The sequence below is a fragment of the Pristiophorus japonicus genome, chromosome 11 (assembly GCF_044704955.1).
Source record: "Pristiophorus japonicus isolate sPriJap1 chromosome 11, sPriJap1.hap1, whole genome shotgun sequence".
Classification (NCBI taxonomy): Eukaryota; Metazoa; Chordata; class Chondrichthyes; family Pristiophoridae; genus Pristiophorus; species Pristiophorus japonicus.
Window position 1 is genome coordinate 76,330,296 of NC_091987.1, and position 19,408 is coordinate 76,349,703.

Consider the following 19,408-nt stretch of genomic DNA (forward strand, 5'->3'; position numbering starts at 1 on the left):
TGCGGCTGCTCACTCTGGAGTTACAAATAAAGGACCAAGGTCACTACAATTTGAGTACAACACATTGCCTCATGGAGTCATTCACAAGTGCATTACAGACATAATAACCCTCATGGTCTCTATTAGGCCCTACCCTTTCTTTAGTTACCCTCTTACTCTTAATATATTTATAGAACATCTTAGCGTTTTCCTTAATTTTACTAGGCAAGAATTTTTCATGCTCTCTCGTAGCATTTCTAATATCCTTTTTAATTTTGCCTCTTAACTTTCTATATTCCTCTAAAGATTCTATAGTATTTAGCCGTTGGTATATGACATAAGCGCCCTTTTTTTCTTTATCCTCCCCTGTAAGTCCCGAGACATCCAGGGGCCACTAGAATTATTATTTCCACCCTTTTTCTTTAAGGGCGCATGTTTGGCCTGAGCCTTCCAGATCTCCTCCTTGAATGCCTCCCACTGTTCTGGCACTGATTTACCAACAAGTAGCTGTTTCGAGTCCACTGTGGCCAAATCATTCGGCCCAAAAGTTCTATGCTGGTGTTTATACTCCACACAAGCCTCGTCCCACCTTACTTCATCTTGCCCTATCAACTTAACTTTCTATTCCTTTCTCCCTCATGTACTTCTCTAGCTTTCCCTTAAATGTGTCTATGCTATTTGCCTCAACCGCTCCGGTGATAGCAATTCCACATTTTCACCACTCTGGTACTGTACTGTGACTGTAAAGATAAACTGTTCTCTGCTCCTTCAGTCTTAAAATTCCTAATAACACAATAGCACTCAGTCAGGGATCATGAATTTTGAATGCTACCTTCAGCTTATTAATAAATTGGAAATGAGAATCTTATACACAAGGGAAAGAGTGGAAGATGTGCAATTCTCCATTATATGTAGTTTGAAGAGTGAGGTTGTCTTATGGTTTTCAATTTAAAATACAAATAAAAACATTTTGAAGGTAAATATTTCCAAAAGTTAATAATTCTAAAATATTTATTTGAATAACATTTCAGTTTTACTGTGTATATTTAGGGTAAAATGGAGATAAAGGGCGCGATTTTCCCTACCTCAGCAGGCGATGTCGATGGCGGGACTCGGCCCCACTGTTGGCTTCATCCCAGCCTCTGGAATGACTTTCCCTGATTGAGCTTGTTAAGCCTACCCAGCAAGATTCCTGGCGAATTGAAGGAAGCGGGTCTGATGTCGTCATTTATGACGCATCATCAGCAGGTTTCCTTAAAGGGACCATGGCCAACTTTGTTTTGACATTTGTGCTGTCAGTGTTTCTACAGCATGGAAGTGTTGCAAACACTGACAAGCACTGCACAGCAGTGCAGGGCATCCAGCCTCTCCCATGACTCCCTCCATATGCTTATAGAGGGAGGTCTCTTCCCTTCCAATGGGTGGAAGAGACCTCCCCAGGAGACCAATGCAACTTGGTTGCACATTGCACAGAAGGGCACAAGCAGGGATACCATCAAGAGGACTAGGCTGCATTGGCACAAACCTTTCAATGATTTCAGTAGATCACAAAACGTTACTATAAGGGACACAACCTCATCCTGCTGGCCACTCATCACATCCCCATCACTCTGCCTTCCCTACCCTACTCCTGCACATCCTTACTCACACCAACTTACCTTGCACCTCCACCCATCCCTCTCTACATTATCACTTCCCCATCTCACTAGCCACCCCTCACATTCACCCTCATCCTAGTCCAATCATATCAACTAACAACATGCAAGGGTAGGCATTTGTATGTTTTGGCCAATGTTCATGTTTCTGTTAAAGTGCTGTCAAACATTGAAATCTTTATTTTCAACATTTTGCTTTCTTGGACAGATTTGTGTGCACTTTTGGAAGTTGCTCAGTGACTTGCAATGAATGGTGAGACATAAGGGTATCCCCGAAGTGGTCATGAGTGTGAAAGGAATGGTGTGGGTATTGTGGGGATGCTTTATGTTGTGGGTTTGGGGTGTGCCAACCTGGCACATCACGTGGCAGCCAGGGTGCACAGCATTATGTGAAGTAAATGTGGCCATGGTGAGGCCATCCCTGGCGTCCAGGGCAGCAATGTGGTCGGTTGCTAATATCTTCTGTCCTGTGCAGCATCAGGTGATTGCAGAGAAGGTTGGTGTGATTGTTGGTGTTGCTAGTGTGCCTGATGATGCTGGTGTTGGAGTTGATTGTGGTCAGATTCTGAGGACTAAGGGGAAAGAGTATAAAGCGCACCCATTCTGATAGAATAGATGGCAGGTGAAGTAGAGATGACAGAAACGATCTGCCAATGGTGGGAAAGGTAATGTCAGACTGCATGGAGACTTGTGTAAAGACTTGCAGCATCCTTAATCTGTAGCAGAAATGCTGTTTAAAGATGCTACTGCTTAATGGAAGATATCTGAATCAGCTGGGAGCTTAGAGTTGACATTTGAAGCTGTCAACTCATCAGCTGATTCAGTGGCCACTGACTTCCTACCTCAGCTTCACTGACGAGGTCTAGGCACAGCGGGAGACTTGTGAAAGTTAAATAGCTGGGGAAAAAAGCATTGTTAAGTGGCTGTAAACAAGCCACTATTGATTTTACTTGGGTCCCCCGCGCTGCTGCCTGTTGAGTCTGCGCAACACTGGTAGACCCCACATCGGGAAATGCAGGTGCGGCATTTCACCAGCAGGTTTCCGACCCACTGTCAATCATTTTAAATTTCACAGCTGACCCGCCACCAATCGGGTCCACTGAGCGCCGGCAGAATCGCGGCCTAAGTCTCAAAGGCCCAAGACTAACTCCTAGACTGGAATATCAGAGTGTTGCCGCATTCATTGCTGCCACTGTGCCACAAATCTTTCAGCTTCTCAAAAAAGAAAAGAAAGACTTGCATATGCATATATATATATATATATATATATATAGTGCCTTTCACGACCTCTCGCTGTATCAAAGTGCTTTACAGCCAATTAAGTTGCTAATTAATTTGTTGTAATGTAGGAAACACGGCAGCCAATTTGCACATAGCAAGCTCCCACAAACAGCAATGTGATAATGACAAGATAATCTGTTTTAGTGATGTTGATTGAGGTGTAAGAAAGACTGGTATTAGAGATTCATATATATATTCAAATTGTAGTCATTGGCCAAACAAATCTTACCCATGATTCTCTGCAAACCTGGGAATGTTAGAAGCTTCTCAAATGTACGTGAAGGCAGTCAAAAATAACAAACTAACATGAACTGCTAGTCAAGGTCACATTATTATAATAAAGTAGAAATTGGAGTCGGTCTAATCAAACCTAACAGTTAGAATACAGTAGCATAAATAAGGCGAATTCCAAGGAGATGAAGGAATCTGTACACAAAGATAACATGGACAAATAGAGTTGATGGAAAATTACTGGAGGCAGGAGTGGCCAGGATACTAGCTTGGGTCTGAGTGACAATGGTATTTTGACCACTAGAACCAAGGTGATTTTGTTAACGACCATATATGGACACTGGCCAAACAAACCTTTGATAAGAAATTAGTTAAAACATCGATACTCAAAGAATACCTTTGCACAGAAACTGCTGGGATAGCATCGGACAGATTTAGGACAACATCGGCTATGTCTGGAAGTAAAAAGGGGACCTGGGCCTGCGAGCTTTCGTACAACTGTCGCTTTTTGTTAAGTATACTATTGCTGTGAGCTTAATAAATCTGATCTATTGCACAAACCATATGGACTGCTGCCTATTGGTATGTCTGGTTAAAGAACCTTTAAAAGTTCTTTAGAGGGATAAATATTGGCCAAAACACTGAGGATAACTCCCCTGCTCTTCTTCAAAATTGTGCCATGAGATCTTTTACATCCACCTGAGCACACAAACTGGGCCTCAGTTTAACTTCTCATCAAAAGACAGCACAGCACCTCTGCCAGTACAGCACTCAAGTGTCAACCTTGATCCTGGAGTGGGACTTGAACCCACAAACTTCTAACTCAGAAGCAAGAGTGCTACCAACTGAGCCACAGTTACAAGGGTACAAAAGTGGTGTAAATGTTTAGTGGATGTTACTCTGTTGCTTTTAAGTGTCAGTCGTGGCTCAGTTGGTAGCACACTAGCCTCTGAGTCAGATGGTTGTGGGTTCAAGCGCCACTCCAGGGACTTGAGCACAAAAAATCTAGGCTGACATTCCAGTGCAGTGCTGAGGGAGCGCTGCACTGTCGGAGGTGCAGTCTTTCGGATGAGACATTAAACCGAAGCCCCGTCTGCTCTCTCAAGTGGATGTGAAAGATTCCATGGCACTATTTCGAATAAGAGCAGGGGAGTTATCCCTGGTGTCCTGGTCAATATTTATCCCTCAATCAACACAACAAAAAAACAGATTATCTGGTCATTATCACATTGCTGTTTGAGGGAGCTTCCTATGCGCAAATTGGCTGTTGCGTTTCCTACATTACAACAGTGACTGCACTCAAAGTACTTAATTGGCTGAAAAGCGCTTTGAGATGGCCGGTGGTTGTGAAAGGTGCTATATAAATTCAAGTCTGTCTTTCTTTCTTCCTACATCCCAGAACAGTTCCACGGACTTCACATTCAACCACTATTTCTCAGTACGTTCGTAATCAGCCTGAATAATGCCTGAATATAATTTTCACAAAAATGAATGGAATATTCAGTTTCTGCATAATTACAAACTTTCAAAACCACAATTGATCAATTACATATAAAGCAGATGAGTGAAATTGATGTTCTCATAATGGTGTGAAAGGAATTAATATGTGGCCCCTTGCGTTGTTCTCTTGAAGGGTTGTGTGCACTCAGCTGGTCAGTGATAAGACGTATCTAGTGAGCATGCTGGATAGCAACCATGAGCTATACAGCAACCAGCAGCTGTATGCTAATAAGCCTGTGTGCAATGGCACAGACAGACAAGCCTGACAGGGTACCGAGTATCACTTCAAACCAATAGTAACTCTGGGGGAAAAAAATCAAAATCCTCTTCATGCAGCAGAAATACCCCGCTGACCTCATGAATGTGCATGTATTGTTTTTTCAAATGCATGCAATTAAGTATATGAAGAGCCAATCTGCAAATGTATTTAGGAAAAAGGGATCACCGCTGTATGCCCAAAAACAAGTGCTGGACAGTACAAAGCTTTATTTGAATGCCTGAGAAAGTTAGCAAATTACAGCTGGGGAATAGATAGATAATTCTGACATTTTGGATACAAGGATATATAAAATTTGATGCAGATAACATTGATTTCTAGATTTAACATACATGCACACTGTTTGAGTTTCATTTTTTTTTGTAACTGACAAACATCTGTTTGACTAATGCCTAGAAAACTTCCAAAATTATACTGGTAATTTTTTTTAGATGTGTTGCCCTCCTAATTCTTCAAGTCTCTGAGCCTGAGAAGGCATCTTCCAAGTGACAAGAAATATGTATTTGGCTGGCTGCTAGGAGCACGGAAGATACCCCATGGAAGATATCCTGATCCAATCTTTTCTCACCCCTGCAGAGAAGCTGGAACCTATGTTCAGCATGGCTCAGATTGGGAACCAAGCACAGTAGGAGAATGAAACTTTGTTCTCCATGGCACAGCGTTCGTGTACAGCATGAGCAGAACATAGATGACTGGAAGACCTGCATTCATGCATCCTACACTTCTATAATTGCAGAAGCTTGAATGTGACGATGCGAGATGCAGACTTAGCTTTCAAGGGGTGGTGGGAGGGGTGTGTGGAAATTCCTTTAGGCCTGTTTTGATAGAATGTGGGCTTTCAACCTCAGCTTTGCGTTAACCATTATGACAAAATTTTGCACAGGCTGGTTCAGCCGCAGGAAAGTGGATGTGTTCAGTAGCAGGGTTTATAGTTGGGGGGGGGGGGGGAAAGAGAAAAATAATGGCCCAGATTTTGCAGTGGTAATGACAGCGAAACTGTCAGCATTTATCATCATTGCCCCTCTGAAAGTGACAGCAACTTCTGGAGTCAGCGCATTTGCAGATAAAAAGCAGAAATACATAAGTTTTTAAAAAATTTGTTCATGGAATGTGGGAATTGCAAGGCCAGCATTTATTGCCCATCCCTAATTGTCCTTTAGAAGGTGGTGGTCAGCCGCCTTCTTGAGCTGCTGTAGTCCGTATGGTGAAGGTACTCCCACAGTGCTGTTAGAGAGGGAGTTCCAGGTTTTTGACTCAGTGAAGATGAAGGAACGGCAATATACTTCCAAGTCAGGATGGTGTGTGACTTGGAAGGGAACATGAAGGTGGTGGTGCTCCCATGTGCCTGCTGCCCTTGTCCTTGTCCTTCTAGGTGGTAGAGGTCGCGGGTTTGGGAGTTGCTACCGAAGAACCCTTGGTGAGTTGCTGAAGTGCATCTTGTAGCTGGTACACACTGCAGCCACGGTACGTCAGTGATAGAGGGAGTGAATGTTTAAGGTGGTGCACAGGGTGCCAATCAAGCAGTGGCTGTGCTGTGGAACTCCCAGAACCCACAATCAATTCAAATTACATTGAAACGTAGTTCCTGATGAAAACTTTCCCTATTGCGCTGGAATATCGCTGTTAAAAATCCCTAAAAAAGTTAAGCCTTCTAAGAGGTGTAACTGCATTTTTAACGGTGTATTGACAGTTGAACAACCATTCTAGTCCCTGATTTATGTGTGGAAGGTCAAATCTTTCCATTGCATGATTTTTAATGTAATTTTTTAAGTTTGTTTATGATATTTCTGCTTTTACCTTAAACCCATGTGTATGTCCCAATCTTTATTTCACTCTAAAAATTTATAAAAAGTAAATTATAATCTGCATTTTACTTCCAGGTTTGCTGTCTGCGAGAATTCTTCAATGTGATTGGCTGCTCAGCCTGCTTGATGACATCACTGTTGCTGGAGATTAACGTCACAGAGATTGCTAGATCTTTGTGGGCAGCTTTCTTCGAGGTCAGCAGCGAATGCCGTCACTTCTCCATTGACCACAAATTCCAGGCCAATGTCTTTAGTCATCTCGATTTACAACTGGAGAAAATTGTGACTCATCTATTACTTGATGTCAGAGATGCATTCAGACAGCACTGAAGGGGCCATGGAGTTGAAGTAGAACTGGATGTCACCAGCAAAAATATGGATGCAAATCACACATCTGTGGATGATATCACCAATAGGCAGCATGTACTTGAGGAAGAGAAGGGAGGTCAAGTGGGATTTCTAGAGGTGGCTGTGCAGGGATGGGAAGAGGAGACACTGGCCGCAATCTTTATTCTTTCATGGGATGTGGGCGTTGTTGGCAAGGCCAGCATTTGTTGCCCTTGAGGTGCAATTGGGGATGGTGCTGGTGAGCAACCTTCTTGAACCAATGTTCTTTGTTACAACTGAGTAGCTTGCTAGGCCACTTCAGAAGGCAGTTAAAAGTCAACCACATTGCTGTGGGTCTGGAGTCACATATAGGTCAGAACGTGTAGGACGGCAGATTTCCTTTTCTAAAGGACATTAGTGAACCAGATGGGTTTTTAACAACAATCCAGTAGCTACTGATACTAGCTTTTTATTCCAGATTTATTTCATTAACTGAATTTAAATTCCCCAGCTGCTGTGGTGGGATTTGAACTCATGTCTCCAGATCATTAGTCCAGGCCTCTGGATTACTAGTCCAGTAACATAACCACCAAGCTACTGTTCCCGGGTTTGGAGGCGGTCCCGCTGTCAATATGGCTCTGATTTGTCAATTAGTGGGTCGGGGTCCTGCTCTGAACCCGCTTCCATGTGAGTTTCTGACCTGTCAGATGTGTGTTCAGATCACAGACCCGACAGCAAGTGACGGGACAAGTAATTATCATTAAAGGGGACTTAAAAGCTAGTTAAGAGGCTTAAAAGCAGGCACTTACAATTTTACCAACTGTTTGACATGCCTTGGAGAACATGCCAGATAAGTGGAGTCGGGTTCTCAGTGGCTCTCTATTGCTTTGGCTGATTGACAGCTGCAGAAGTGGTATAAAAGCTACCATTTCACAACTGTTCACTTTCCAATGTCAGAAGCTGAAGCCTTCAGGATTTGGAAGAGACTTTTGAACTGTAAGCACTTAGGAAGTGTTTGCAGTGAACTCTCCATTCTTGGAGCAACCTCTCTCACCATTGACAGGGTACTTCTGTCATCTCAACCTCACCTGCCATCTATTCCAGCAGCATCAGTGCCTTTGAAAAAATCTCACCTTGGTCCTTAGAATCCCACCACGATCAGCCCCAACACCAACATCACTAAACACACCAGCAACACCAACAGCAACACCAACGTTCTTCGCTGAGTACACAGGGCATCAGCACCTGACCACATTGTTGCCCAGGAGGCCAGTGATGGCCACTTTTACTTCACTTCACGCTGTACACCCTGGCTGCCACATGATGCGCCAGGTTGGCACCACCCCACACCAGTTCCATAAAGCATCCCTGCAATGTCCAACCCATTCCTTTCATATTCATCACCATTGTGGGGGGTACCACCATTCACTACAACTCACTAAACCACTTCCAAAGGTGCCCACAAATCTGTCCAAGAAGCCAAACTGCTGAAAATAAAGATTTCAATGTTTGACACCACATTAACATTAACATTAACATTGGATAAAGGACCCAAGTGCCTACCCTTGTGTGTTGTTAGTTGGTATAATTGGACAAGGGTGAGTGTGAAGGGTAGCTAGTGACATGGGGAACTGTTAATGTAGATGGAGAGAGAGGGATGGGTGGAGGTGCAAGGTAAGTTGGTGTGAGAAAGGATGTGCATTGGCAGAATGATGGGGATCTGATGAGTGGCACAGCAGGATAAGGTTGAGTGTGGCTTTGCAGTAACGTTTCGTGATCTACTGAGATCACTGAAAGGTTTGCGGCACTGCGGCCTGTCCTCCTGACGACATCCCTGCTTGTGCCCTTCTGTGCAATGCGCAACCAGGCACTGTTGGTGTCCTGGGGAGGTCTCTTCCGCCCTTGGGAAGGGAAGGAGACCTCCCAATGTGGTGTGACTCCCTCCATAAGCATCTGGAGGGAGTCATGGGAGAGTCTAGGTGCAGCCTGCTTGTCAGTGTTTGCAGCACCTCAATGCTGTTTGGGTTGTTGGGATCTGGAACTCACTGCCTGAAAGTGTGGTAGTGGCAGAAACCCTCACCACATTTTAAAAAGTACTTGGATGTGCACCTGAAGTGCTGTAACCTGCAGAGTTACGGACCTAGAGCTGGAAAGTGGGATTAGGCTGGATAGCCTCTTGTTGGCCGGCATGGACACAATGGGCCAAAATGGCCTCTTTCCATGTTGTAAACTTCTATGATTCTATGAGAAGCACTGTCAAAAGCAATGCGGGCATGGTGCCTTTAAAGAAACCGGCTGATGACACATCATCAAATGATATCATTAGACCGGCTTCCTCTCAATTGGCTGGGAAGCCTGCAGGGCGGGCTCAACAAACCAAATCATTGGAAGGTTTCAGACAGAGAGCGGCCTCGAGTCTGGCACGAGCTTACCACATGCCACCGCATCAATCCCGCCACATGTGGCAAAATCGCGACCATTGTTGGAGATCTGCTGGCTTTGTTTCGAGGAGTAGAACCAAGCAAGATCGGTTCCATTACCTGGACAATGTAGGAGAGGCAATGGAGGAGGATACCATAGTCAACCATATCAAATGCTATAAAAGTTTGAGGAGGACAAGGAGGTGATAATGCATTATTTTCTATTCTTCTGATATTTAACAAATGACACAATTCTAAGTGTGTTGGAATTGCCATTTTTTCCTCTTACCTGTGGGATGAAGATGAGACAGTTGATAGTTGAGGTGCACACAAAGATTCCCCCAGAGGTAATACCATAGGAAAGGTTGGGCCAGGAATCCAACAATCTGGTAATGGGAATGATTATTCCTGCAGTGAACATGATCAAATAAACTCCCACCATGATGGTGACAGTCTGGTTTACAGGGGGAGAACTGACATTGCTGGTTAAACCAGCTAGATATGTGCCATATAGCAGAAGACTTCCCTGTGTTTCAAAAAAGATAATAGCTGTCAGTACTATGTAACTGAGTATCTCAGAACTAATAAATAGAAACATTTAAAAAATCAAAACTTAATACTAGATTCAAATGAGTGTGATAACTAAAGTTTACATCTGAGTGATAGCAGTAACAACGTTATCCTGGTGGGAAGGTCGTGATTTTCCTATGTTGCCAAATGCAAGTTGTAGGGAGAAAGTGGGTGGCTGAGCAACTAAGCAGACAGACAGAGCAAAGTAGGAGAAATATTGACAGTAGTGCAGGAATAGATGATGCTGGTATGAGAAAAGATGAAGTGAAACACAAAGTGTATTTTGGTATGAGAGATAACAGAAGTGTGAGATAGAGCAGTCACTTGAGACATGCTAACAGGAGTGAGAAACTGAATTGTGACTTTGCTAAACAATACAACAGTTTATATAACAACTTTAATGTAGAAAAACTTCCCAAGATGCTTCACAGAGGCGTCATCAGAAATGGGTGCGGAGCAAAAGAAGGAGATATTAAGGAGAGCCTTAAAGTAGGAGGTAGGTGGAGTGGCTTAGCCAGGGAATTCCAGAGCTGAAGGCATGGCTGTCAATGGTGGGGTGAAGGGAGAGGATGCATAAAAAGCCAGAATCAGAGTAGCTAAGTGTTTACAGGAGGGGGTTGTCGAAGGTTACAGAGAATTGGAGGGAAGAGGCTATGGAGGGAATTAAACATGTGGTTGAGAATTGGAGCTGTTGGACTAGGAACCAATGTCAGGTTAGTTTCCCAAATTACAACAGTGACTACACTCCAAATGTACTTCATTGGCTGTAAAGCGCTTTGAGACGTCCGTGAAAGGCGCTATATAAATGCAAGTCTTTCTTTAATAAGGACAGAGTGATAAGTGGGGGATAGGTTACAAGCAGCAAAGTTTTGGATGAGCTTAAGTTTACAGAAGGTGGAACCTGAAAGGCTGAGCAGAAGGACATTAGAATAGTTGAGTCTAGATGTGACTAAAGCATGGATGAGGGTTTCAGCAGCAGGTGGGCTGAAGTTACGGAGATGGAAGGAGGTGACTTTTGTGAGAGGATTTGGGGTCAGAATTTAGCTCAGGTTAAACATGATGCTGAGGTTGCCAACAGACAGTTAAGCATGAAACAGCAGCTAGGGAGGGGGTTGGAATCTGTTGCTAGTGTGTGGACTTTATTGCAGTGGCCGAAGATGATGGCTTGCATCCTAGGATCTTAAGAGAAGTAGCGGCAGGGATTGTGGATGCATTGGTTGTAATTTACCAAAATTCCTTAGATTCTGGGGAGGTCCCAGCAGATTGGAAAACTGCAAATGTAATGCCCCTATTTAAAAAAGGAGGCAGACAAAAAGCAGGAAACTATAGACCAGTTAGCCTAACGTCTGTGGTTGGGAAAATGTTGGAGTCCATTATTAAAGAAGTAGTAGCAGGACATTTGGAAAAGCATAATTTGGTCAGGCAGAGTCAGCATGGATTTATGAGGGGGAAGTCATGTTTAACAAATTTGCTGGAATTCTTTGAGGATGTAATGAACAGGGTGGATAAAGGGGAACCAGTGGATGTGATGTGTTTGGACTTCCAGAAGGCATTTGACAAGGTGCCACATAAAAGGTTACTGCACAAGATAAAAGTTCAGGGGTTGGGGGTAATTTATTAGCATGGATAGAGGATTGGCTAACTAACAGAACAGAGAGTCGGGATAAATGGTTCATTCTCTGGTTGGCAACCAGGGTGTCGCAGGGATCAGTGCTGGGACCCCAACTATTTACAATCTATATAAACGACTTGGAAGAAGGGACTGAGTGTAACGTAGCCAAGTTTGCTGACGATACAAAGATGGGAGGAAAAGCAGTGTGTGAGGAGGACACAAAAAAATCTGCAAAAGGACATAGACAGGCTAAGTGAGTGGGCAAAAATTTGGCAGATGGAGTATAACGTTGGAAAGTGTGAGGTCATGCACTTTGGCAGAAAAAAATCAAAGAGCAAGTTATTATTTAAATGGAGAAAGATTGCAAAGTGCCACAGTACAGCAGGACCTGGGGGTACTTGTGCATGAAACACAAAAGGATAGTATGCAGGTACAGCAAGTGATTAGGAAGGCCAATGGAATCTTGACCTTTATTGCAAAGGGGATGGAGTATAAAAGCAGGGAAATCTTGCCACAGCTATGCAGGGTATTGGTAAGGCCGCACCTGGAATACTGCGTGCAGTTTTGGTTTCCATATTTACGAAAGGATACACTTGCTTTGGAGGTAGTTCAGAGAAGGTTCACTAGGTTGATTCCGGGGATGAGGGGGTTGACTTATGAGGAAAGGTTGAGTAGGTTGGGCCTCTACTCATTGGAATTCAGAAGAATGAGAGGTGATCTTATCGAAACGTATAAGATTATGAGGGGGCTTGACAAGGTGGATGCAGAGAGTGATGGGTGAGACTAGAACGAGAGGGCATGATCTTAGAATAAGGGGTCGCCCATTTAAAACAGAGATGAGGAGAAATTTCTTCTCTCAGAGGGTTGTAAATCTGTGGAATTCGCTGCCTCAGAGAGCTGTGGAAGCTGGGACATTGAATAAATTTAAGACAGAAATAGACAGTTTCTTAAACGATAAGGGGATAAGGGGTTATGGGGAGTGGGCAGGGAAGTGGAGCTGAGTCCATGATCAGATCAGCTATGATCTTATTGAATAGTGGAGCAGGCTCGAGGGACCGTATGGCCTACTCCTGTTCCTATTTCTTATGTTTTTATGTTCTTATGATGGCTTTGGTCTGCCCAGTGTTTAGTTTGAGGAAATTGTGGTTCATCCAAGGGTGGATATCAGACAAGGGGATAGAAATTGACCTCTGTCCGAAACAGGACGCACCCTCCGTTATTTTAAAGCTTTTTTCCGCCGCAACTCATGGCTGTTGAGCGGCGGGTCCACCGCCCCAACTAGTCATCAGTGCCGCGCTGATCGTGGACTTGCCACGTCGTGCTGAAGCGTTACAACTTCTCTCCCCTTCAGTTAAAGGGGAGAGCCGCTGCAAACTCTGCAGCCATTTCAGTGGCAAACACTGGGCCACCAGGGAGGGTTTCGGCCAAGCCAGTGGCCTGGCACCCAAGAGGCCAAACCCGGAGGCAAAATTGTCGGGCTGACCTGGCAGTCGGCCGACAATAAAAAATAAAATGGTGTCGCCGGCAGCGCCACCTCCCCTTTAAGGGTGTCCGTGCTGCCGACCAACAAGAAGTGCACCATCAGAAAAAGCTGTCGGGGGACCAACTGGCGGCAGTGCCGCTCTCACAGGGCAATTCCGGAAAACAGATATTTCCCACGGGACAATTTCGGGCAGGGGTAGCCGACGGTCGGTCGGGGTTCGGCGCGTGCACACCCTGGCGGGAAATTGGGTGGAGCTGTCCCCTACACCTCTCTGACCCTGAGGAAAGACAATTTACAAAATAGCGGCCCCTTCACAGAGAGTCGGCTGCCATTCCGCGCCGCCCCATGGCAGAGGTCTTATCGGGAGGGGCAATTTCGGCTCCAAAGCAGTCTGACTATGTAGGGTCAAGAGATGTGGTGGAGAGATAGAACTGGGTGTGGGCCAGATGGCAGAAGGCATAGTCACCAATGGTGGGGCAACTGTTGGGCTAGAGGTGGTTACGGAATTAGGGAGTGGCAAGGCCATGAAAGGATTTAAAATTTGCAGCATGTGGAAGTGGACAAGGTGACTATGTAGAAGAGGAGAGTCTCATAATTAGATCCTTGGGGAACTCGAGGTAATGGAGCAGGTACAAGAAGAGAAGCCATTGCTATGATGCACTGACTATGATCGGATAGATAAGAATGGAATCAAGTGAGGGTAAACTCACTGAGCTGAACAATAGAGGAGAGGAAGATGGTGTGGTCGACCATGTCAAAGGCTTCAGAGAGTTTGAGGAAGGATAATGCACCACACAGTGGAGGTCATTTGTGACTTTGGTTAGAGCTGTTTCGGTGATGGGGCAGAAAAATTGTTGGAGAAATCTGAACATGGCGTTGTGGCAAAAATGAGCACATATTTTTGAGGCAACATTTTAAAAGACTGAAGAGGAAAGGGAAATTGGCGATGGGGCAGTAGTCTGCAAGGGCAGGGAGGTGTTACTACAGTTGTACAGGGCCTTGGTGAGGCCACACCTGGAGTATTGTGTACAGTTTTGGTCTCCTAACTTGAGGAAGGACATTCTTGCTATTGAGGGAGTGCAGCGAAGGTTCATCAGACTGATTCCCGGGATGGCGGGACTGACATATCAAGAAAGACTGGATCAACTGGGCTTGTACTCACTGGAGTTCAGAAGAATGAGAGGGGACCTCATAGAAACGTTTAAAATTCTGACGGGTTTAGACAGGTTAGATGCAGGAAGAATGTTCCCAATGTTGGGGAAGTCCATAACCAGGGGTCACAGTCTAAGGATAAGGGGTAAGCCATTTAGGACCGAGATGAGGAGAAACTTCTTCACCCAGAGAGTGGTGAACCTGTGGAATTCTCTACCACAGAAAATTGTTGAGGCCAATTCACTAAATATATTCAAAAAGGAATTAGAGGTAGTCCTTACTACTAGGGGGGATCAAGGGGTATGGCGAGAAAGCAGGAATGGGGTACTGAAGTTGCGTGTTCAGCCATGAACTCATTGAATGGCGGTGCAGGCTAGAAGGGCCGAATGGCCTACTCCTGCACCTATTTTCTATGTTTCTATTTCTTATGTTCTTATACCAGCTTATTAATAAATTTGTATGGCAGAAGGCACCAAATTGTAAAGCAGGAACAGGCCCCAAGGCCAAAAGGTATGAAGCAGGGCTGCATTTTAAAATAATTGAATGGGGAGCAGGCAGAGATGGACAGCATCAGAGTCCAAGGCCCAAATTGAATCACAAAGAGTGAGGAGTGGTAATTTATTTGAGGCCAGGAAGCACAGCAATATGAGCAGGAACGTGCGGCAGGGAATTAATCACAGTACTGCAGTGGAGAATGAGCAGAGGGAACATGACAGGCGAGCAGGGAGTGGGAGCACGGCCTGCAGCTAGTGCCCACTGCTCTATTGTTTGTAAAATGATATTCCACTTCCTGTTCTATGACTGGGGCTGATTGTTGGGGGCGCATGGCAACTTGAGCAGGCCTTTTGGCATAGGAGATGCAGGAATCCAGCAGAGGATAACAGTATTGGACCTCGAGGCCCAATTTGAGCAGATATTCTTGTGTCTAGAAACGCAGTATTTTTGTCTGGGGAGAATCGGGAGCAGGCAGGCAAGGACAGCATATTCCAAAAAAAAACTGGGCATGTTTTGTTGGTAACAACAAGTCGTGTGCAGGCCAGGGCAGCATCAGGTCCAATTTGAAACGGCATTTTCGGAGCTGGTGCATTTAATGGGAACAATGGGGAGTGGGTGGGCTCCCCCCAAGAATGAATTTGAGCTGGCATTTTCAGGGTTGGAAGCAGGGCATTTTAGGCCAGCAAGAGCAGGTGGCCAGAATGGCAAACCTCTAGATTTGATCAGACATTTTGAAATTGTGCGGCTGCAGCTTGGGCATTTGACATTTTTTGAGCAATGATTTTAAAACGGTTATACAATAGTTTTTACGGGCCCAATTTTCCCCAATCCTTTTTTTCGGCGCACTTACCTTAAATGCGCCGACTTTGCGCGCTGGAAACGGCGCCGAAAAATAGTATCCCCATCCTGCCCGCTCTGCCGACTCTCCGGTGTCCCAGCGTGGCGTAGCTAGTGAATTGGGGGGGCGGAGCAACAGGCCAACGCAGAAAGCACTGCCGGTAGCTGCGTGCATGCGCAGTGAAGTCTGTGCGCAAGCTTCTGCCTTCCCAGCGTGTCCTGCGGGCTGTGAGCAGGACCCGATGCTCACAGCCCCTATCCCCGGCCGAAGGACCCAATCGTCGCCGCACCCTATCCCCAGCCGAATGGCCTCCTGCACCGTCCCGGCCGGCTGACTTCCCGGGCCGAGGTAGGACTTCAGTTTTATTTTTTATTTATTGATGGTTGTGCTTGAGAGTTTTGATTGGCGGGTGAGGAGGGGAGGAGGAGAGGTTTGCAGGGGGGGGGAGAAAGAGTGTTTTGTTGGAGGGGAGGGGCAGGCTGAAGAAAGAGTGTTTTGATGGGGGGGAAAGAGAGTGTTTTGATGTTACAGTGTGAATTTTAGCTTTTATTTGAAAAAAATAGGTAAAATGTTTTTCACTTGAGTAATCAAGATGGAGGGTCACAAGGCCTATCAAGGTTGAAAAGAGTAAGCGGTGAAATAAATTAGGAAGTCATGGAGTAGTTATAGAACTGGACTAGCAGCCAGTGAAGAGATCAAACTCCACCTTGGCATGGAGTGAAATTGAACAAATTTGGGATCGTAGGCTGGAACCAGAAAAATAAATGACCATAACAGTTGTCAATAGTCATAAAAATCCAATTGGTTCACTAATGTCCTTCAGAGGAGAGAACCTGCCACCACTACCTTGTCTGGCCTACACGTGACCCAAGTCCCACACTACATGGTGGACTCCCAATGGCCTAGGAAGCCACTCTGTTGTAAAACCAATTTCGAAGAAGGTGACCCAGTCTTGTCAGAATTGCCATGCCCCCCGGCCCCTCCATGCCCACCAAGAACAAAGACAGGTAATATACAATGCTTTAAAAGCCAAAAAAATGTTAAAAGTAAAGAAATAAGAATTCTTACCTTTAGGAGTGAAATAAGAATGATCCAGATGTCTGTGTAACGAGAAACACAACATTTCATCATTGTGATAGAGTAGGAAATATCTTTTTCAATTGCCTGAGGAATGAGAAAATACCCCAAAAAATGAGATAATCTGATTTGTCTGTTTTCCTTCCTTCCTATGCAATATCATGGGAGATTGACTAATAGTAAATAAAAGCAAATTGTTTTGCATTAGACATTTTTAAATTTTTCACAAAAAGGAAAAAAAGAAAGCATCAAAATTGGAATAGAGTTTCTTTTACCCTCATTCCTGCATTTAAGGATTGCATACACTGCAGTGGGTCAGCAATGCTCCATGTCACCAGAATCAGAATATCTAAGCCAATGACTCCAGCTACCAGTCCCAGTAACTGAATGTCTTTGATAATCTGAAAGGGAAAGCAAATTTGGATCATTACATCACAGAAACGTATGAAACACCAATTACTTAGCTCAGTAATAACCAGACTTTGTTCCTTTCATGAATAGTGTGAGTTACAACTTTTTCAGTGCTTTGTCAATTTAACCAATTTTAGATCAACTAAACTTACAATGAAATTCAGAGAGCTATTCTTTTAATGGCTACTGAAAAAAACTGCAGTCACTGAAACATCTATAGTTACAATCAACAAATCTGAGGCCTGTTTACTATCAAGCCCACAGTTTGTGTGCCCATAATCTTCACTATTTTTGCCTTCCCAAAATTATTGGTGAGAATTATAGGCAAGCAATATACAATGAGTGAGCAAAAGCTGCAGTATTGCCAAGTTCTGCAAGTAACACTGTTGGGGCAGTGACTTCTACCAGTTTTACAGCACCATCACTAGAGTGCCAGTGGCAGTGCAATTTCTGGTAAAATATTAAAAACACATTTTGAAAATATAATTCGTGTCATAAAATAGACTACAAAAATGAATTTGATTACAAATGATGGGCTAATTTTTCCAAAACACTGGGATGTTACTGGACACTTCACAGTTCTATATTATAGAAATCCCTGGTCACCCATACATAGGTGGAATCACCATCTAAAATAAATTTCTAAACGCACACATATTACAATGTATCTCAATGAAGCATTCAGTCATGGTAGTCTTTTTGTGGTGTTGAAAGAGCTCAGTCCTACTGCTGTAAATGTTTGTGGCTCCTTAGAAGCCAAAATATTTTGTAATATTTCAGTGGGATGCATTACCAATTTTGATTATTGGACATGTGAGTAATTAAATTACCAATTATGGATTGAATCTAATGAATAGTTACCTACTATTTGTTAAATTTGGTACATATACACATTTCATTGAAAATGTATTAATGTACAAGTACCAGCAGTACCCGTTATTCCTCCACGCAACACTGTGATAGGCTTTTAGTGCGAATGATGTCAGACTGTGTGTCACATAACAGTTGCAATTATCACCCTGTAATTGCAAACTTTGACCACCGGGTTCCCAGAAATCACTCAAAACGGTTTCTAGAATTTTTTTCATCTGGCATTTATCTTAAGTCTACATATTTCACAACACATTTAAATTTATCCACTAATTTTTCCTGTGTGTCTTTTATTGCCTTTATTAAAGATTTTAACTTGAAGGCCTCAGCCTCTCCCATAAGCCTGAGCTTCGACTTGATATTTTGCCCAGAAATGAGAATGTGAGCTGAATTTGGGTGCAGTGCACCTAACTTCCCAGGATGTTTCTATACTAGCTAGCTATAATATTATCTGAAATATTATCTTTAGCTTCAAGTGCTTTCACTTAGCTTTTGTTCGTAATTTTGAAAAACAAGACAAATTTCAAAAGCTTTAATGAAGTAACATTCATATGGAACGGTTAAAGTGCGAGTGTGAAAGAGAGGGAGAAAATTAGTAAAATGACTTGATTGTACATCTTTGTATATTTTTTATTTGTGTTCTATAATCGTCAGAAGTGCATCAAGCTGCGGGAGGGAATGAGAGAGAAAGAGGGAGAAAGAATGAGAATTTATTAATGTTCGTTCAACTTTCAAAAGTAAACCACTAGTGGAATTTTGAAGCCAACTAGTTATCCACCTGCGTTTTATTAATAGTTAGATACTAATTCCTTACACTTGAGACACAAAGTTTCAAATTGCTAATACCCAAGAGCCAGTTAAGTTTTACCGAATGTTTTTTCTTAAATAAAAATTTGTGAGCTAAAATAAAATAACAGTCTTCTGATTATATACCCTGTTTAAGCTTTTGTTTCGTGGTCTCTAAATTTTTTTAAAGTGCAGTAATCTGAAGGATTTTCAAAATTACATCAGTTGAATTTTGAATTATCTTCACCTGGGTTTTGTTGACAGAAATGGTCAATACCAATCATGTACAGACTCTAATTCATGACATGAAACAGAAGCAGAAAAATACACGTAGTTTATTTCCTCATTCTAATTAAAAAAAATTTTAAAGTTGTATTTTGAAAGCAAACAAGTCCATCAGTGAATGAGATATAATGAGACAAAATTAAGGGGGCATTTGGCCACCTGCCCATGGGGCTCACTATCCATCTCCAATGTCTGTAATATATAAAGTCATTGGCCTAGAACCTTTACTGCCGGCCATCAAGGCCGGTTTCGAAGAAAGAATGGCGACTGCCTCGCTTCCACCCACTTCCGGTGCAGAACGCGGCCGCCGCCATATTGGGCAGGTTGGCAGCACTGCTGCTGCCTGCGCTGGCC

At 43.7% G+C, this 19,408-nt stretch overlaps 1 protein-coding gene across 1 annotated transcript in view; it reads right to left on the reverse strand.

Annotated features, from left to right (window-relative positions):
• Positions 1-19,408, reverse strand: part of gpr156 (G protein-coupled receptor 156) — an 86,371-nt gene that overhangs the window by 11,525 nt on the left and 55,438 nt on the right. Inside the window, exons 5-7 of the mRNA XM_070892968.1 lie at positions 16,978-17,103; positions 16,694-16,789; positions 9,765-10,001 (exon numbers count right to left, since the gene is read on the reverse strand). Coding sequence (XP_070749069.1) covers positions 9,765-10,001; positions 16,694-16,789; positions 16,978-17,103 — 459 coding nt within the window. The remainder of the gene's footprint in view (positions 1-9,764; positions 10,002-16,693; positions 16,790-16,977; positions 17,104-19,408) is intronic.